Source organism: Furipterus horrens, unplaced genomic scaffold (assembly GCF_987537825.1).
Source record: "Furipterus horrens unplaced genomic scaffold, mFurHor1.1.pri manual_scaffold_6, whole genome shotgun sequence".
NCBI classification, from domain to species: Eukaryota; Metazoa; Chordata; class Mammalia; order Chiroptera; family Furipteridae; genus Furipterus; species Furipterus horrens.
The window spans coordinates 81,449,439-81,469,625 of NW_028327176.1; the positions used below are offsets into that span (position 1 = coordinate 81,449,439).

Consider the following 20,187-nt stretch of genomic DNA (forward strand, 5'->3'; position numbering starts at 1 on the left):
TATTGTCACATTACAAAAAAGAAATGTCAATTAAATACATTGTTAATGTTACTATATTAAATCTGCTCTTGCTTCAGCAAACTGCTCATTAAGACCACCACTCTACACCTCCTTGTGCCCACTTCCAATAAACCAATGGCATTTTCACGGTCTCCACCTTCAGACACCCAAACGACAGGGTCACTCAGAGACAAGGAATTCTGGAGCTGAAGGAAAGGCGTTTGCTTTCTGGTCTTATGCTCAATCCAAAACACTGATAGCACCTGATGGTAGAATCTGAACAGCACCAGCTGCATTGCAGCCTTGATTTATTTTTAAGAAAAAAAAAAAAAAAAAAGACTGGGGATAAACTAGTAGGAAGAGCAGGAAGAAAAGGAGAAAACCCCACGCGTGATGTCTGCGCACATAGCTGTCCTGGACTGCCCCGGTGCAGCTCTGAGCTCCAGTTGCAGGAATTCCAAGTTCTCAGGATCCGGAAGACTCGGGCCAGTGATCCTTACTGCCATGCTTCTACCAGCTCAGAAGAGAAGTCCTGCCCAATGTCATAAAGTAAACCTGACTGCTGCCTCCAGATCGAACAGAAGCAAAGAACACCTGCAAGAGCAAGAGAAAAGGTAGGGCTTACTGTGGAAACACACTGCCTGAAGGAGCAATGCTCCCTGTGATTTTCAGCCAGGTAACCCCAAGCTCCCAACCACCTCAACATCTCCACATGCACAAGATGAAATCCAAAATGCTATTTTCAAAAGAAAATATGGGATGACATCAATCTTTCGTTCATAAGGAGTGATCATCTGTAGCTAAATATTTTTACAACCAAGAAAGCTAATTAAATAACTCTTTATACATTGCCATATTGTAAGCACTTCAAGAGAAAAAAAATGTTTCTGAAATTGGGTTATTTCTTTTACCTCCACTGCAAATGCCTTCTAAAAGATAAATGTGTTTAGAAAACTCAATGAGCAATAGGGAGGGCTCCTTAGCAACTTTTCTCTTTTAAAAAAATTAAGGTTGGTGCAAAAGTAATGTCTGACTTTTTTAAAAGAAAGTTTTAGATAGTATTTATTAAATTTGTGCCTCTTATAATTTTTTGATGTCACAGTGACTAATTTATAACCTTATTTTTTAAATTATCAAAGTATTGTTCACAATTGTCTGCAATATTTGCACCCATGTTCGTCCCATCTAAAAACCACATTAGAAATGTTTTAATCTATGAGTTTCATAAAGGTGCCAATACAAGTACAGCAGCAAAGTCTATTCAGAGAGCTTATGGGGATGATGCAGTGACTGAAAGAAGTTGCAGGAGGTGGTTTTCCCATTTCTGAAGTGGGGATTTCAGCTTGAAAAATGAGCCAAAACAGGGTCATCCAAAAACACTTGATTCCGAAGTGTTGGAAGCTGTTGTCACAGAAAACCCCACCATTACCTCTAGGAAACTTGCAGAACAATTTAGCGTAGCCCATACAATCGTGCTACGCCAACTGAAAAGGCTCAGAAAGGCTTCAGTAGTTGGAAAATGGATCCCACACAAACTGTCTCTGGAGAATCTGCAACAGCGTGTTGCTTGTTGTGAATCATTGCTTTCATGACACTTTTAGGCACCGTTTTTAGGTAGGCTTGTTACAGGTGCTGAGAAATGGGTCCTTTACCATAACGTTAAACGCCGCCGATCGTGGATCAGTCGAGGAGGAAGAAGAGTTCAATACCCAAGAGGAGGACTTCTTCCAAAGAAGATCATGTTGAGTGTATGGTGGGATATGGAAGAACTTGTCCATTATGAACTGTTAGACAACAATCAAACAATTACTGCTAATCTTTACTGTAAACAACTTCGTCGTTTGAAAGCAGCTTTGAACCAAAAGTGACCCTCCTTAGTCAACAGAAAGGGTGTCATCTTCCATCACGATAGTGCTCGTCCTCACACAGCTTGACTCACCAAAAATTTCTTGAAAGAGGTTGGTTGGGAAATATTGTTTCATCCTCCATAGTCTCCTGACCTTGCTCCTTCTGATTATCACTTGTTTCGGGGACTACAGAATGATTTTGATGTTCTTAGGTTGACATCAAGAGAAGAGGTTGAAAATGAGTTGGATTCAAATTTTGCTTCAAACCCTAAAGGATTTTACAAGCGTGGCATTTATAAGCTAGTTGACAGATAGAATGCAGTTCTAGAAAGCAAAGGAGGTTATGTTAATGAATAAATATTTTCATAATCCTGGGCTTTTTCATTTTTAAAATAGACCGAAATCGGACATTATTTTTGCACCAACTTTAGCTAAATGTATTAGTTACTTCATGACTTTATAAAGTAATTTTGTACCTTTTATTAATATACTTTGAGGGATATGGCATTGTGAGTAATTAACTTATTTAAATACCAGAAGTTCAAAAAATATTATACTTATGGCTATATTAAATACACTTGGAAAATATAAGCCAAAAAGCTGGTAAAATCCTGGATAAGGTCTAAGGTTGTATGGATTTTTAAGATAAAAGATTTGGAAGATATTATGTAGGGAAAGAAACGTCACTCCATTAGTAAGGGACTTCTAGATTGCAGGAGAAAGTGGGTTGGTTGTGAGGTGGCTTTTGTGTGGAGTATGCAGTTGGGTTGGGCAGGAGGACCAGCTGCAATGTGGAGGTCCACAGCTCTCTGTCCTGTCAAAGTTTTACAGTTATTTGAGAAGTCAACCTACAGCTTGGTTGCTAGAATATTTTCACATGGAGCAAGAGGTGCAAATGCTCTCAAGAGGTAAGTTTCTAAGATTGCAACTGGCTGCCTAAGGGAGTAAGGCATGTTTTTATCCAAATGAACAGGAAAGTGGGGCTTCGCAAAGACCAGCTCCCACCCTGATGTTCTTCCCAAAGCAGGCCAGAATGGGTCAACACCCTTGGACATCTATCTGCTCCACTCCAAAGCTGGTTTGGGGAGGGACTCCCTGTGAAGTGAGTAGGACAAGGATTAAACAAGGATGTGGTCAGTTTTGAAAAACAAAGGTTTTTATACTGGGGCTTGGATGCCCTGGGGTCTCAGCTACAAGAGGTACTTGTATTTCTGCATAAAATGTTTTATAGTCTTAGGCATTTCTGACATGCAAACTATAAAGTTACTGCACTACTCAAAAGGCAGACTAACAAGTGGTATCTTTCTAATATACATCAGGGGAGAGGGACCTTCTACTCTGCTCAAATCTGCATAGGTGGTTTCTTCTAATCACAAAAGAACCCGCTATCCCTAAGCCAAACATCGTCTAGATAGGCCACCTAATAGGGTTTAAAAAAAAATTCTATATGATAATTTCTGGAGAGATAAATGTCTCTATCTCCTCATAGCAAAAAATATATATACATATTATCCCAAACCCCATAAACACATCAAAAATCCACTACTAAAAAGTTGCTTGATGAAATTATTTCAGAATCTATCAAAACCCTAAGGAAAAGCTTCACCAAACTCCAAGAAAAATAAACCACTGCTAAAAGACAGTAGCAACTAAAAAGAATCTAGAAGAACACCATTACCTTGTCATTGCGTTCACATAAGAATTTCAGTCTTTGAGCCCTTTTGTGCATAAACACACCATCCAGGTGACCAGTTTCCACTGACCGGATCTCTATGGCCTTCTCTCCCCAGCCCATTGTCTGATTAGATCGAATATATGCTTTTTGAGAGGCAAAAACACATACATATTGTTAAAGATAAGGAAACAGCCATGAAAAGAAGCTGCTTATCACACACACACACACACACACACACACACACACACACACACACACCTCTAAACGTCTAGCATTTAAGAATTTTTAAGGAACTCTGCCTTTGTAAAATTTTGGTCTATCCTGGGGAACTATAATTTGAATCAATGGTTGAATCTATTAATTTCCCTGAGGTAGTGCTTATTTGGCTTGAGCAATGATCCACTGAGTTTACAGTTTACTGCTCACATTTTCACCAAACCAGTCATGAGGGAAGGCAGGAAGAAGAAATGACAAGTAGACAGTGACTTAACTGCAACAAAACCAAAATACTTTGAGGGTATAAACTAAAAGCCATGAAAATGTCAGCTGTCCACCATCATTCCTGCACCTTTCTTCATGAATGCATCTCAGAACACAAGAGGTGTTTCTGGTTGTGGCTCTGCCACTTGCAAGAAGCAAACCACATATCCTTCTCTGTATCCCTTTACTTGCCACAATCAGTCAACAACATCTGTCCTACCTTCCCTGAATGTCGTAAGGATTAAATGAAGAATTGTCAATGACAAGAGCTTTAAAAAGTATAAAATAATTACTTGGATTTTGTTCTAAAATAGTCCCATCTAACTTTCCACCATCTATGACCAACCACTCTGATGATAAATACACGAAGTTTTGGAGAAAGCTCTACTTTTACTAATGCTGCTTGCTCTTGAGTGATACATACCTACAGATGTTGGCATCTCTCCCCACTGCAGAACCACATCTTTGGTGATCCTTCCATAGGTATTCACATAAACCCCTTCATCTTCATAGCACACCAGAAGCTCCATCCCATCTGTGTTGGGGAGGATGATGATTGCATGGGGTTTGATGCTACACTGGATCTAGAGAACAGGAACAAAGTACAGGGAAGCAGGTTTGTGGCTACTTCTACCTGAAAAAGTGCTCAGTAAGATTCTCAGAGAATGCACTAGTTCATGTTTCTGGTGATAAATACAGCAACTGGATTACATTTTGGAAAATCTATGCAATCTATATCCCAAAGTCTACTTTTTTGAGTTCACATTTTCTGAGGTCCTTGAAACATTAAGATTGTGGGTTCCATCTAAGAAATTATGTTTCTCAAGCCACTGCCAACCCAGGGGTTTTCTGATCTACTAGTAACTGCCCCGATCCATCCCATGTTAGTCAAAGCCAGGACTAAGAGGTTTTCAGATGGGCTTCACGGAGCCAGGAGAGATAACTTCCACTTGTCTCAGAGCATGGAGCTATGAAAATGGCACATTTAAATACTCACCCCCATATCAGGGGAAGTAAAGAATCCTGCTTGTGTTAGTTCACTAAGCAGAGTAAAGAAAAAGTCAAAACAAAATGAAGCCAGTCAACCAACCATAGAGTGTGGGTTCTTTCTTACGTGTGTTGGTAGATAAATGTCATAGACTGATCCTGAATCCACATCAACAGCATGGAACCCAGCACAGGATCCATAGATCACTTTCAACCTCTGGCCTTCCTCCACAGTGAGATCCACCAGTAATGGCTTATGTACCAATTCTCCAAATGACTACAGGTACAAACAAGTAACCAAGAGAGAAGCAGTAAGATGAAGTAGACCTTATTTCTAATAGATCAAACTAGAGAAGCCAGGCCCAAGTTACAACCAAAGGTAAAAATACGTTAAAAATACATCTTTAATTTATCATGCTTTTGTCTGTTAACAAGAATCTAGAAAACATTTCTTCCAGAAGCCATGTCCCAAATTCTCTCTACCTAGCCCAAGAATTCTGCTCTGTCACTTACTATTTTGTTGAATGTCTTGGTGAGAAAAACATAATAGTGAAATAATCAGGACTTTCTATAGCATACTATTCAATTATTCAAATGCAGACAATGCACAGAGAGGAGGAGTTGTAGGACTCACATATTGAGAATTTTATCAGTATAATTATCACAGTAACTACTTGACTTCTATTTGACATTATTAGTCTTCTACTTTCATTCTGACTAGATATAGTGACAAAAGGCTGTAACATGTAGGCCTAGATGGCCTCAGTTCTTCATTAATATCAGTACCTACAGCTCACAAGACAGATTTAAATAAGATATTAAAAGCAATACAGAAATTATAAAATAAAGAATATATTAAGAGCAGATCTCAGAAGATCATTGCAATTTTATAACTAATCACTTTCATTCAACACGTAGATTTATTTTTTAAGCAAATATGACAATTCCATTTAGCCTGCTTAACTGGGAATTAAGCAATAAGCAATCTAAATATGTCAGTTTTTCCAAATAATTAAAGCTTATCCTGAATAAAATATATCAAAACTATTTCAAAAAATAAGTAAATAGAATGATTTTGGATGACAAAGTCTTAATTTCTCACCTTACACTAAACAGTCCCAGGGACTATGCTCAAGGTTTTGTGTCTAATATTAGAAATGATGTTATTAAGTTATTTATAGTATTTAATGTCACATTAATATCATTTTAATTAAAACTTTCATTAATTTGTATTTAGTACAAACTAAAATTATAAAAAATATTTTAAAATACCCATATAAAATATGTTCTATAATTTTTCTTTAAACAAAAATGGTGTATTATACATATTTTAATCTCCTTTCCTATTTAAGTTGTAATATTAGTCATTCCTTTTGTCATTCAGAATTTCTATAATTTAATTTTAATTAGTACTCTATTGAACAGATATACTTTAACGCTGTCTATTGAATACTTTTTATCTAAATGTTTATACACATACATCCATGACTTTAGGTGGAAGATCAAAGTTAGCTTTTTAAACGGAGGTGGTGTTTGTTATTTTGTCTTTTCCTCTGTTGATATATTGGCACATTGGTCAAAGTGTCTGCACAACATTCAGCTCTCTCCATCTCGCACTCTTGAGGATTTAAAAGCAGATAGCTAGGCTATGACATTAGAAATGGCCTCTCTTATGAAAAGCTCAACAACTCTATTAGCAGACAGCATTTAGGTGATCAGTTTTAACTGTTCAAGGCTTTTGAAATTATTTCCTGGTCACAGAGTGCAAGGCTAATGCTACTTTTCAGTGCACTTGATGTTGTTACCTTAAAGGCCATAAATTTGTGATATGGCTTGGGTGCCCACGCATAAACTTCCACAGAACTCTTCAAAGCAATTACGAGAAATTTGATTCTTTCATATTTTACTGAAAAAACAAACAAGAGAAGTACAAGTTGGTAGCAACATGGGATTATTAAATTCTTTTGGTTGTCTTCCACAAACTTAATAAAAACAACTTCTACTAATTCATCAAAACCAAAGAGAGAAAAATGTTGAGCGAGATCAAGCCTCACAATTTTCTTTTCAAGTTCTTTACTGTGTAATTCAGGCTGTTCCCATAGTGTTGGACCCAATATGAATACTCTGGTTACTATCACTGAGTACTTCCACTAATATTTCTAATCTTCTTATATTGCAAGTATTTAATTGTCAAGGACAATGCCAGCCACACCACCCTCAAGTCCCAAGGGCTCAGTATTACTTGAAAAGAATAATCATGAGACTCTCAGCTAAGAAGCTCCCGAATCACACAAGGAGGTCCAATCTTCCCCATGGCTTCTTCTGAGTCCTGAGACTCAGGAACATAGAAGGCTATACCAAAATATTCATTGACTGAGTGTGAATTCTATCTATTTACGTGTATAAGAACGAGTATCACTTCAAATCACTTCTTGATCTATAGAGGTAATAATTAAAAGGATCCTACCTAAAGTTCTATACCAAAAGAATTGTAGTAAAGAAAATATTTCTTCAACTATCTATACATATAAAAATATATGTATACACACAGGCATATACACACTCACACATGCGCACATGCACAAACACTCATACATGCACATGTGTATACACCCCCCACATACACTCACACAATGAGCACAAACATGCACATACATATGCACAGCACACACGCACACATGCTCACACACACCCGAATACACATCCACACCACAGTGTACCCACACTAACACACACTATTACACCACAGTGTACCCACACTAACACACACTATTACACCACAGTGTACCCACACTAACACACATGCACACACACACCATGGTATACACACACTGACACGTGTGGATGCACACACACAAATTCCTCCTTTACACAAGTGTTTTAGCTCTCTCACAGCCAAGCCACTCTGCTTAAAAACAAGGCATTCTGAGGGGACTTGAGCACACATGACTTACTGGTCTGATGCAGACTTTCCAGTTTCCTTATAAGTTACCTAATCTCACATTATGACTTCACCCTTCCTTTGTATATGAGTGATGACTTGTTAACTCTGATACCTCTCCTTGTTAAAGTCCATATATATTATCACTTTCAAATAAATCATTGACATTAACACTAGGATACAAAAGATTACAAAAGGTTGTCCAAACTAGTGCTATTTAATAGGATTTTCTGTGACTTTGGAAAGGCTTTATATCTGTACTGTTAACATGATAGTGACAAGTTACATGTGGCTATTGGGCACTTAAAATGTACTAGTGCCAATAGAAAAATAAAATTTCAAATTTATTTCATGTTAACTTATATAGAAATTTAAATAGCACACCCGCTTATATAGTACAGCACAGGTCTTGATAAAATGAATACAATTTCTTAAATGTAAAAAGAAAACAAATGAATGGCATCACATACTCATTATTTCCAGAAAATGCTTGTGATTCATTCTGTAAGAATGAGAGGCCTGAGGGTTTCTGGGGTTTTTTTTGTTTGTTTTTTTTTTTTACTTTTTATTTTTATTTCTTAATATGCTTTATTATGCTGCTACAGTTGTCCCAATTTCTTTTCCCTTTGTTCCCCTCCACCCAGAGATATCCCTCCCTTCAGTTGTCCCCCACCCTTAGTCCATGCCCATAGGTTGTGAATATAGTTCTTTTCAACATCTTCCTATCTACTCCACTCCCTCCTACTATGCCTCTTAATTCCTGTACCATCTCCCTCCCTTTCCCCTCTTCCTCCTCCCTGCTGACCTCCCCCGATAATTTTCCCCATACCTGTAATTGTTTTCCCACTCTCGCTGCCTACTTGGTTTGCCTTTGTTTCTATTCCCCAGATTCTGTTGTTGGTTGTTGTGATACAGTTTTCATTTTAATGTTCATAGTTTTGATCCTCTCTTTCCTAAACCAGTCCCTTTAACATCTCATATAACAGTGGTTTGGATCTAATAAACTCCTTCAGTTTACTTTGTCCTGGAAGCACTTTCTCTGCCCTTCGATTCTGAATGACAGCTTTGCTGATAGAGTAATCGTGGTTGTAGGTTTTTGCTTTTCATTACTGTGAATATTTCTTGTCAGTCCCTTCTTGCCTGCAGAGTTTCTTTTGAGAAACCAGCTGACAGTCTTATTGGGACCCTTTGGATGTAATTTTCTTCCTCTTTCTTGCTGCTTTTAAGATTCTCTTTAGCCTTAATTTTTGACATTTTGATTATAATGTGTGTTGGTGTGGTTCTCCCTGGGTCCAGTTGTTTTGGAACTCTGTGCTTCCTGGACCTGTCAGTCTATTTCTTTCCCCAAGTTAGGAAAGTTCTGCTTCATTATTTTTTCACATAATTTTTCTATTTCTAGTTCTTCTTCTTCACCTTCTGGCAAACCTATGATTCAGATGTTGGCCCGCTTATAGCTGTCTGATAAGTTTCTGAGTCTCTCCTCATTTTCCTCACTTCTCGTTTGCTCTTTCTGTACTGGTTAACTGTTCATTCCTTCTGTTCCAATTTGTTGATTTGATCCCTGGTTTTCTTGCCCTCACCACTAGTTTTGTATGTGTTTTTGTTCATTTCAGCAGGACTAGCCTTCATTCCTTCCCTGTCTTGTTTAAGATCTGCTGTTAGGTCTGTAAGCATTTTTATAACCAAAGCTCTGAACTGTGCCTCAGAAAGATTTCCTATTTCCTGATTCATTAGATTAGAAATTTGCTGTCTGGTCAGCTGCGTCACTGGGATCTCTATCATGATCTGTGCTATCCTGACAGTTTTGTGTTTACCTTTGCTTCCTGGGCAGGGCTGTCACACCTCCTATGCTATAGAGGGCAGAGCCCCATGCACTTGTCACAACCGGGGGACCCGTCTCACCACGCTATGGCGTTTTCTGTGGGGGCGGGGGTCCAAGATGAATTCCTGCTGTTCACTCTCCACTGAGAGACCAGGAGCCTCCTCCTCCGTTCCCACCTCCACCGGGCCTCATAGTCCAAGGCAATGGAGGTCTGCCTTCCCCGGCTTTGGAATCACAAGCTGACGGGTCTGGTCTGCAGCCGGGGGTGTGCCCCAGGCACTTCTCACCTCCCCTTAAATATGGGTGTCTGTGCTTACCACTGTTCTGCTGCCATGGACAGCTCAGCTTGACCGCTTCGCCCCTTCTACCTGTCCGGATGAGCACCACTTCTTCATAACTTCGTATGTTGGACTTCCATTTATTTTCTAGAACTTCTTGTTATTGCTAGTTTTGCGGTAGTTGTATTCTTTCTTAGTTGTGGAGGGAGATGGAGCATGTCAGTCTAGGCCTCCATCTTGGCCGGAAGTCTCCTGTTTGCTTCCGTGTCCCAGGGGGAGCTGTTGCTCCTACTATGTTGTAGGGGCGGAGCCTTAGGGATTCGTCAGTAACGGGCAACCTGTTTCACCCTGTTGTGGTGCTGTATGCAGGGGAGGGGTCTGAGAAGGAACAATGTCACTTGCCCAGCATTCGCCCCTTTTCTAGACACTTCTCCCACTTCCGCACAGGACTGGCGCCCCTCTAGCTGCTGCCCTGGCCGTCGTTCCCAGATGGGTGGGTCTGCGGACGTTCTAGGACTGTGGGGGCCCTTTAAACAAGTGGAGTCTGCTGAGAGACCGGCAGTTTCTGCCTCTGTCTCATCCCCCACTGGTTTGCACAGTCAGAAGCAATGAGACTTGATTCTCCCCGGAGCTGCAACAGTGAGCTGCTCTGGTGAGGAGCTGGGAACACTCCCCAGGTGTCCCTCCTGACTTTTTAAAACTTGTGACTGCACTTTCCACCGGCCTGCTGCTGCTGCCGCTGCTGCCACACCACATCGCGTCCTCTCTGCCAGGGCTCCGCCCCTCCTACCTGTCTGGATGAGTGTTTATTCTTTATATCTTTGTTTGCTGGACTTCCATGCACTTTGATTTTCTGGAACTTCTGGTTGTTTCTAGTTTTGAGGTAGTTGTATTCCTTCTTAGTTGTGGAGGGAGACGCAGCATGTCTGTCTACACCTCCATCTTGGTTGGAAGTCCCTGTTTTTGTTTTTTGATGATAAACTAATTTTCCTCGAAAAACTAATTTTCCTCTAATACAGCTGCCTCTAATTTTCCTGTAGAATAATCTATTCATAACATTTCAGCTGTTTATGAGCTTTTTCATTAAATTTAGTCTTAGATAATTTTAGTTATACCTCAACAAATAGAAATGTTTTATATAAATACAACAAAGAAAATCCTAATCTCAAAATCTATACCAAGGAGACAGTACTACTTTTTGGTATCACTCAGAATCATTCTAACTGGTGTGGCTCCTTATAATCATTATTAACCAATGAACTGAGGGCTGTGAACAGAGTACATAAACAAGAAGATAATGTCAAGAACTGTAACATCCCTGGGAACAGAGAACTATAGTATACACTTTCATAAAAATAAAAAAATATATATAAGCAGAAATCAATGTTCAATAGGCCCTTTATGTTAATAAGTCTTAGGTACATATAGACAATTTGTTGCTCTTCTCAACATCCCATTTCAAATGATAGATCAGAGTATATTATCGGCCCCATAAAACTTTAATTTGACTAAGCTCCATTATTTCCCCTTTATTCCCAACATTTGTATTGATATTTTTTATTATTTTTATACAAACACAAATTTTTTTGTTGTTGCTCTTGTGAGATATGATTTCATGGGAACCATGGCATGTATGCCACAAAGAAGAAAACAGTTGCCATGTGACACTGACTGGCCAGCTAGATTCAGTTACTAGCTAAGAGCTCAGTAGCTTTGAACAGTGCTCTTAATCCAAAAGGATAGCAATAGCACCTGGGGCAAACTCTCACAGGTTCTATCAGACTGCCAAGGACTCAACAGTCCTTAGTCCTCAGTCTTCTCAATGTAGAATAAGCCTGAAGTGCAAAGGACAACTCCAAATAGACTGGCTTTCCTTTGGCAAGGCTTCTTTAAAAGAGTTTATTTGAACCACATCTTACAGAGAAGAATGTGAACTGTCAAAGAGAAAAGGTGAAAAGTCTCTCACAAGATGGACTGTGCAGATGCAACAGAGGGCAGAATGAGCAGCAGAAATACACTGTATTATACTTAAAGATGCACCTAGTCTAGATGAGTCTTAAGGATTAGAAGGTGGCCTTAGAAACATAATAGTAATGAGCTATATGTACCAGAAACAAGTTTATTAAAAGCTTCAAAGAACATGTGAATTTTAGATGGAATAATAATTAAACCCTGGAAAAACAAAACCCTTATGACCCTCCTGGAACTCACCAACTTTATAGTGTACACATCCTTCCAAATCCCCGACGGTTGTCCATCCCTGCTTCTTCTCAACTTCTGGATCATTGTGAAGGATTTTATTTCTTAACCAGGACAAATAATAGACACGTAACTTATCCTTCTTGCCTAGCAAAACAAATAAAAATATTTTACATACACATTAAAAAGTAGTTATCATCATCAATAACAACAGTAACCAAAAGAAACTTCAATAAACAATAAGTATCACTCCCTAAGGCAGCAGTCCCATACCATTTTGGCACCAGGGACCATTTTTGTGGAAGACAATTTTTCCATGGACGGGAAATGGGTGGATGGTTTCGGGTGATTCTAGTGCATTACATTCAAGTTCATCTCTTGCTGTGTGGCCTGGTTAGTAACAGGCCCAGACAGGTACTGTTTTGTGGCCTGGAGGTTGGGGATCCCTGCCCTAAGAGAATTATCTTGTATCAATTTCACTAGAAACCCAATTCAAGCTATTTGGATGGACTTTTGAAACCCAAGAATTATCACAAGGTATAAATTTCTCTCCTAATACACATGTGTGTGTGAGCCCCCAAATACTTGAACAGGAATGTTCATAGCGGTATTATTCGTAACAGCTCAAAACAGGAAACAACACAAATTTCTATCAACAGCAGAATGAGTATACAAATTGTGATGTGGTCATACATAAGAATAAAGAGGAACAAAATACAGCTATGAACGACCAAAAAAAAAAGTGTTAAGAGAAGAAGCCAGTCACATCAACAAACTAAAGAATAAAAAATCCTGTGATCATATGAATAGATGCAGAAAAAGAATCTGACAAGAACCCAACACCCATCTCATGATTAAAAAACAAAAACAAAAAACCCTCTAGACAAATAAAAATAGAGGGGAACTGCCTCAGTTTGATAAAGAACATCTACCAAAAACTTACAGCTAACATCATATCTAATGGTATGAAACCAGATACTTTCCCCCTAAGATCAGGAAGCAAGGGAAGAATGTCCCTTGTCACCACTCCTTAATAACATCTCACTGAATGTCCCCCGCTGCAATAAGAAAAGGAATTAAAAAGTTTACAGACTGGGAAGAAAAAAATGAAACTACCTTTGCAGAAGACATGACTGTCTAGGCAGAAAATGCCAAACAATTAGCAAAAAATTCCTGGAACCAATAGCGAGTATAGCAAAGTTGCAAGGTTAATACAGAAGTCAACTGCTTTCCCATATATACTTGTAAAAGCAATTTGAAATTTTAAATCAACCACAGTCTGAAAAGGCAAAATGCTGAATGATTCCAACTGTAACGTTGTGGAAAAGGCAATATAGAGATAGTAAAAAGGATCAGTTGTTTCTAGGGGCTTTGAAGTCTGTTTGGATGATTATGCATTTGTCAGAACCCACAAAATGTACACCAAAAGTGAACCCTAATGTAAACTATGGACTTTAGTTAATGATTGATTCATCAATTGTAACTAATGTTCTAAACCAATGCAAGATAATAGGAGAAATTGGAGGTGGGTAGGGGGTAATATGGGAATTGTCTAGACTTTTTGTTCAATTTTTCTGTAAACCTAAAACTACTTTTAAAATAAGTAGCCAGACACAAAAGAATACCTATCATTTTACCATTTATATGACTTTAGTTCAGTGAAGGCAAAACCAGTCTAAGGTGTTAAAGTAAGTATCATGCTTCCCTCTGGGGAAAAGGGAAGCTGTCTATGACTGGCAGGGAGCACAAGGAAGCTTCTGAGGTGCTTGAATTGCTCCATTTCTTCACCAGGGTGAGGGACACATGGATGAATTCTAACTGTGACAATTCATTGAGCTGTACACTTACAATCTGCGAACTTTCTGTACTATGTCTTATACTCTTTTAAATGTTTTATTGATTATACTGTCACAGTTGTCCCAATTTCTTTTCCCTCTGCTCCCCTCCACCCAGTGACCCCCCTCGCTCCCACTGCCCCCCCCTTTTAGTCCATGTCCATTGGTTGCGCATATATTTTTTCTCAACCTCTTCCTGTCTACTCCACTCTCTCCTACTATGCTTCTTAATTCCTGTACCATTTCCCTCCCTTTTCCCCTTCCCCCTCCCTGCTGACCTCCCCCCAATATGTTCCCCATATCTATAATTCTTGTTCCACTCTCGTTGCCTACTTAGTTTGCCTTTGTTTTTATTCCCTAGCTTCTGTTGTTGGTTGTTATGATGCAGTTTTCATTTTAATGTTCACAATTCTGATCCTCCTTCTTCTAAACCAGTCCCTTTAACATTTCATATAATCGTGGTTTGGATCTAATGAACTTCTTCAGTTTTACTTTGTCCTGGAAGCACTTTCTCTGCCTTTCTATTCTGAATGACAGTTTCGCTGGATAGAGTATTCGTGGCTGTAGGTTTTTGCTTTTTGTTACTTTGAATATTTCTTGCCAGTCCCTTCTTGCCTGCAGGGTCTCTTTTGAGAAATCAGCTGACAGTCTAATTGGGACCCCTTTGTACATGATTTTCTTCTCTCTTGCTGCTTTTAAGATTCTCTCTTTATATTTAATTTTTGACAATTTGATTATAGTGTGTCTTGGAGTGGTTCTCCCTGGGTCCAGTTGTTTTGGAACTCTCTGTGCTTCCTGGACCTGTAAGTCTATTTACTTCCCTAAGTTCGGGAAGTTCTGCTTCATTATTTTTTCACATAATTTTTCTATTTCTAGTTCTTCTTCACCCTCTGGCAATCTTATAATCCGAATGTTTGATCTCTTATAGCTGTCCCAGAGGTTTCTGAGCCTCTCATCATATTCCTCACTTTTTGTTCCCTCTTTCTGCACTGGTTGACTGTTTGTTTCCTCCCTATGTTCCGATTTGATTTGATCTCTGGTTTTCATTTCCTCACCACTTGTCTCGTATGTGTTTTCGTTCCTTTCAGTGTGACTAGCTTTCATTCCTTCCCTGTCTTGTTTCAAATCTTTTATTAATTCTGTAAGCCACCTTATGACTACAGCTCTGAACTGAGCCTCAGAAGGATTTCCTATTTGCTCATCGGTTAGGTCACTCATCTGCTGCCTGGTGAGCTGTGTCACTGGGATTTCCATCATGGTCTGCTTCATCCTGACAGTTTTCTGTTTATCTTTGCTTCCTGGGAGGGCTGTAGGGGGCAGAGCCCCGTGCACTCGTCACTAACCCGCGACTGGCGCCACTGACTACTCTGTAGGGCTTTGTGTGGGGGCGGGGGTCCAAGGTGGATTCCTGCCGTTACTCTCCGCTGAGAGACCAGGAGTCTCTTCCTCTGTCCCCATACCCTCTGGGCCTCACAGTCGGAGGCAATGGGGGTCTGCCTTCCCCTGCGGTGAGCTGACGGGTCTCAACTGAAGCCAGGATTGCTTCCCTGGCATTTCTCCCAGTCCCACCGCTATCCGCGCTGCTAGCACAGACAGCACCAACCAACTTTTCCGCTCCGGTCGCCCCTCCTACCCATCCAGGCGAGCACCACTGGTTTATAACTTCATACGTTGGGCTTCCGTGTAGATTTATTTTCTGGAATTTCTGGTTATGTTAGGTTTTGAGGTAGCTGTATTCCTACTTTGTTTTGGAGGGAGACAGAGCATGTCAGTCTAAGCCTCCATCTTGGCCGGAAGTCTCTGTCTTATACTTTTTAAGTTTTAAGAATTTGGGAAAATATTGAATGTGGAAAATATTCAATATGCTAAGTGAAACAAAGACCACATAGTTTTATGTATAGTGTTTTATTCACATATTATGAGATATATTTATAGAAAAGAGAAGAAAATACAATAAAATGTTAACAAGAGTTATCCTCAAGATAAGATAACATTTATTCTTCCTAAGTTTTTCTATTTTTGAAGCTTCCTACAGATAACATGTATTACTTTTATGACTGTGAAAGCCATTAAGAAAAGAATACAAAAAATTAGACTAAAAAATTATCACTGGTATCAGCTGATTATTGATCCCCATCAATCATCTTGTTCACTGGATTACAAAATGCAGTTTAGATAATATTTTTTCAATTTATTTACTTTTAAAGAGAGGGGGAGGGAGGGAGAAAGAGAGGGAGAGAAACATCAATGTGTGGTTGCCTCTTGCACACCCCCAACTGGGGACCTGGCCTGCAACCCAGGCCTGTGCCTTGACTGGGAATTGAACCACAGACCCCTTGGTTTGCTGGCCAGTACTCAATCCACTGAGACACACCAGCCTGGGCCATTTTCAGTTGCAGAGCTATTTTTTCTCCTATTTCAGAACCTACTCCCCATCAACACTCAAGTTTTAAATGGTTGTTTTCTCAGTTATGAGATGGTGAAACTTCTGCATTTCAACAAACACCTTTACTTAAAACCAAAAGCCTAGTTGAAAACTAAAATAATTGCAAGAAATCTGTTACATATAAACAAATATAACAAGCTTGAGTTAGCAGATAACTAAATCAAAATCACTACTGGTTATTATAAGATTTACTTAAAGTCTTCTAATTTTGCATACTCTTGTGTCCTAGCACTAATACAATTAGGAAATTATGATCTATGAAACATGGATATGTATGCTCAAAGTTAAGCAAGCTAAAGAGATATTTGTGGAAAATGTTTTCATAAAAGGGTAAACTAAAAGGATAAACTAAAGGACTTATTGCAGAAGATGAGTAAATAAATATTAGTGTATCTATGCAAAAAAAATACTCAGTAGCCATGCAAAATGGATATAATGGAAGATGTTTAATGACATTGGAAGAGCAGGCTACATGGTTTGGATCAACAACACCAGCTCTAACTTCAGAACAGTGGTTACCATAGGTGGGTGGAAGGCACAGGACATGCTAACTGTTGTGTACAACAGTGTTTTAACATCTGCTAAAACCAGCTAGTGAGTACATGGGTGTCATATTTCCTCATTATTATTCTCTGTACATCTGAAACATTGCATAACCATTTTTATACAGATTTTTTTCCCCCTGTAAGTGGGTATTTTGGGTGTGCATGTGCTTAAAAGATTGAAAGTTAAAAACCGACAAGTTAATAATTTTATCTTTTACTTTTTATTTCTCCTACTTGCTTTTCTACAGTAGTTTCTTACTTTCTATAATGAACATTACATAATTTATTTTAAAAGTACTTTCTAAAAAGAAACTTAAAAGTGTAAATTGATGTAAGAAAAAAAATACATTACTTTTACTATCATGGCAAGAAATAGTTTCTTTCGCATAAGAAAGTACCACGGGAGGAAGTGAACCCAAACCTATGCACTGGATGAGCCAAATTAAACCCAGCAACCAATACAGGGTAGTGTACAGATCATGTGGGAGATGTCAATTACAAAGTACATGCTTCTGTGCTTTTCAAGACAGCACTTAGGAGGAGCCCCAGGTTAAGTGCACATGTAGGTCACATCTGAGTACATTTTCTTATCTCATTATTATAAAATCACCATACAATTGGTATCTCATTTAGACATTATTTCAGAAAATGAGTTAACTGAATCTTAGTGCTGGGAAGTACTATGTTTCAAACAGTGCTATAATTCTGCTTTACCAAACAAATACTTACCAGATATTGTCACCAAGACATTCAAGCCTTCAAGGACATCCATTTGCTGAAATCGTCTTCGGTTGATTAAAGGATATACCTTCCCTTGGCCACTTCTGTCCAACAGCATCAAGCCACTTTCGGTACCCACTAACAAATTCACTCCTGTTTCAAGAACACAGAAAGGTGTAAACTTTACACTGTGCTTGGCAGATAGTCTGGTTGTATGGAAAGGATAACACCACCTACTTGGCAGAGTGGTTTCCTTAACTCATCCACAAAAACAAATGCTTAGAACAGCCACAAGTTAAAGTAATAAAACTGCACACAAATAACCACAGAGAATGGTCAAATAACTTACTTAAACATAAAAAAGGACATAAGGGTGAAAAGTGAGCAAGCCTCATGCCCCTGACTTCCTCCACGCTCCACCAGTTCCTGTGCTTCTTCGGCTCCCCAGAATGAGCTCCCCATCACCTTTATAAGAGATTCTGCATTGCATTTGCCACAGTAGATACCTGAACAAACCTTTGTCTCATACCATGTTCCTTACTCTTCCTTTATCTATCATTATTTTCACTGGAATGGCTATATATAGCCATTAAATGCTTAACAGTTTATGACTGATCTGGCTTCAATCATTCAGTTTAAGGTTTTCTTAAAGACCATTCTCCATCATCAAGAAAGAAACAAATGCACTGTCCTGTGTTGCTCAGTTTCTCAGGAATATAAACATACTGCAACCTCCCCATGGGACCCACCATGGCTTTCTGACTACATGCTGAGTGTCTATACGCTCCCCAGCTGCATTCCTCTTCTTCCTTCTCACTTCCATGAACCTTCTCTCCTTAAATACTGACATTTCCTTTGTTGTTTGTCTGCTGGAGTAGTCCCTCGGAACTACTAACTCCTACCAAATTCCATACCCCACCCTCCCTGCTTTCTCCCTGCTGTCAATTTCTACTGAAACCAGCATCAACCTTCACCATCTTTATCAACAGCACCATCCTCTCCCACAACCACTCCCTCCAACTAGCCAAACTGACTACCAAAACCAGATAGATCTACTTCTTTTGCTTTCCTTTGCTCACACCCTACTGCAGGATCTGTCCTAACTGATGGACAGAGACTGTAACTGAGGCTGCTATAACAGCCTCCGGTCCCATTTTCTCATGGCTGCACATCAAAAATCTTATCTTCCTACAGTACTTGTACTACAAAACTACACACTCTCTATAGGAAAGGGTACAAAAGCCTCGATCATTAGCACTGATTCCTTAAACTGAGTAATAAAATCATTGAGATAAGAAATAAAGTAACTATGCTTTTACAAAGTAATTGCTCAATCAATTCAGGTAGATGAAATGATACAGAACAAAGTATATATTTCTTGAATGCCATGTTCCACGTTTTATTACACACATACACACACACATATACAAGGGGGCTCCCCCCCAAAATGCAATTATCTTCTGGATGGCAAGCCCCTTGTAGTACAGACTTCCCCCACTAGGTGAGTGTTCTAAGAACCCATCTGTGTCAGTTTATCAGCTGGCATTGTTGTGAGAGGCTGCATTTGGCTTCAGTGAATTTTTTTGAAGACTCTTTTTATGCATTGGCCCATTTCATGATGGGTGATTTACGAATGTGCCTGCCACAAATGCGCGGAGTGTTCAGCAGTTTTTGACCAAAAACGGCAAGGTCCCTGTGCCCCACCCTCCCTATTCATCAGATCTCGCCCCGAATGACTTCTTTGTTTCCCCAGATGAAAAAAGTCCTCAAAAGAGAACATTTTGCTGATGTGGAAGGGGTGAAACAAAAAATGGCAGAAACACTAAAAGACATCAAAATCGGCGAATTCAAAAACTGTTTTCAGTAGTGGAAAAAAGTCTTGATAGGTATATTGTAGCAAATGATGAGTACTCTGAAGGTGACTAAAAGTTTAAACATGTGAGAGAATAATTATGCAATTTTTAATAAATAAATTCCAGTTTCTTTGCCCCCCCCCCTTGTACACATCTTACTTCCAGAAAACTTCAAATGAATGAACGACTGTGAAGGCAACAGGAAAACACCCTCCCAGAGCCCTCCCAGTTGCATGCCAGTCCCTTAATGAGCAGGTGAACCCCACCCAAGCAATCCTAGTGAGAAAACCAGAAGCACCTTTTCAGTCCAGGGGGGGTGGGGGGAGAGCAAGAACCTGAAATTTACATATGTCCATACTATCACTGCTATTCAAACTCAAAAAGAACTTCAGCAACTAACTGAGTGCTACGCATGCATGGACAACAGCTACAGATATGCAAAAGCACTGTGGGCTCAAAACTAACTCCATCCCTGGAGCCCTCAAAATAAATAAATCAATAAATAAAACATGTACAGAAATCCTCATGAATTCTAGAGACATATCTACAATTTCTGTTA

At 39.2% G+C, this 20,187-nt stretch overlaps 1 protein-coding gene across 40 annotated transcripts in view; it reads right to left on the reverse strand.

Annotated features, from left to right (window-relative positions):
• Nucleotides 1-272: 272 nt before the first annotated feature.
• MAP4K4 (mitogen-activated protein kinase kinase kinase kinase 4) overlaps nucleotides 273-20,187 on the reverse strand; it is a 218,823-nt gene continuing 198,908 nt past the window's right edge. For 20 of the 40 annotated variants that reach the window (XM_090281887.1, XM_090281891.1, XM_090281886.1 and 17 more), the window contains 7 exons: nucleotides 17,785-17,928; nucleotides 12,242-12,376; nucleotides 6,795-6,895; nucleotides 5,093-5,266; nucleotides 4,427-4,586; nucleotides 3,526-3,665; nucleotides 273-594 (listed from right to left, as the gene is read on the reverse strand). In XM_090281887.1, coding sequence (XP_090138013.1) covers nucleotides 511-594; nucleotides 3,526-3,665; nucleotides 4,427-4,586; nucleotides 5,093-5,266; nucleotides 6,795-6,895; nucleotides 12,242-12,376; nucleotides 17,785-17,928 — 938 coding nt within the window. In that variant the 3' untranslated portion in view covers nucleotides 273-510. The remainder of the gene's footprint in view (nucleotides 595-3,525; nucleotides 3,666-4,426; nucleotides 4,587-5,092; nucleotides 5,267-6,794; nucleotides 6,896-12,241; nucleotides 12,377-17,784; nucleotides 17,929-20,187) is intronic. The other 20 variants (XM_090281890.1, XM_090281889.1, XM_090281894.1 and 17 more) reach the window with 1 other exon arrangement.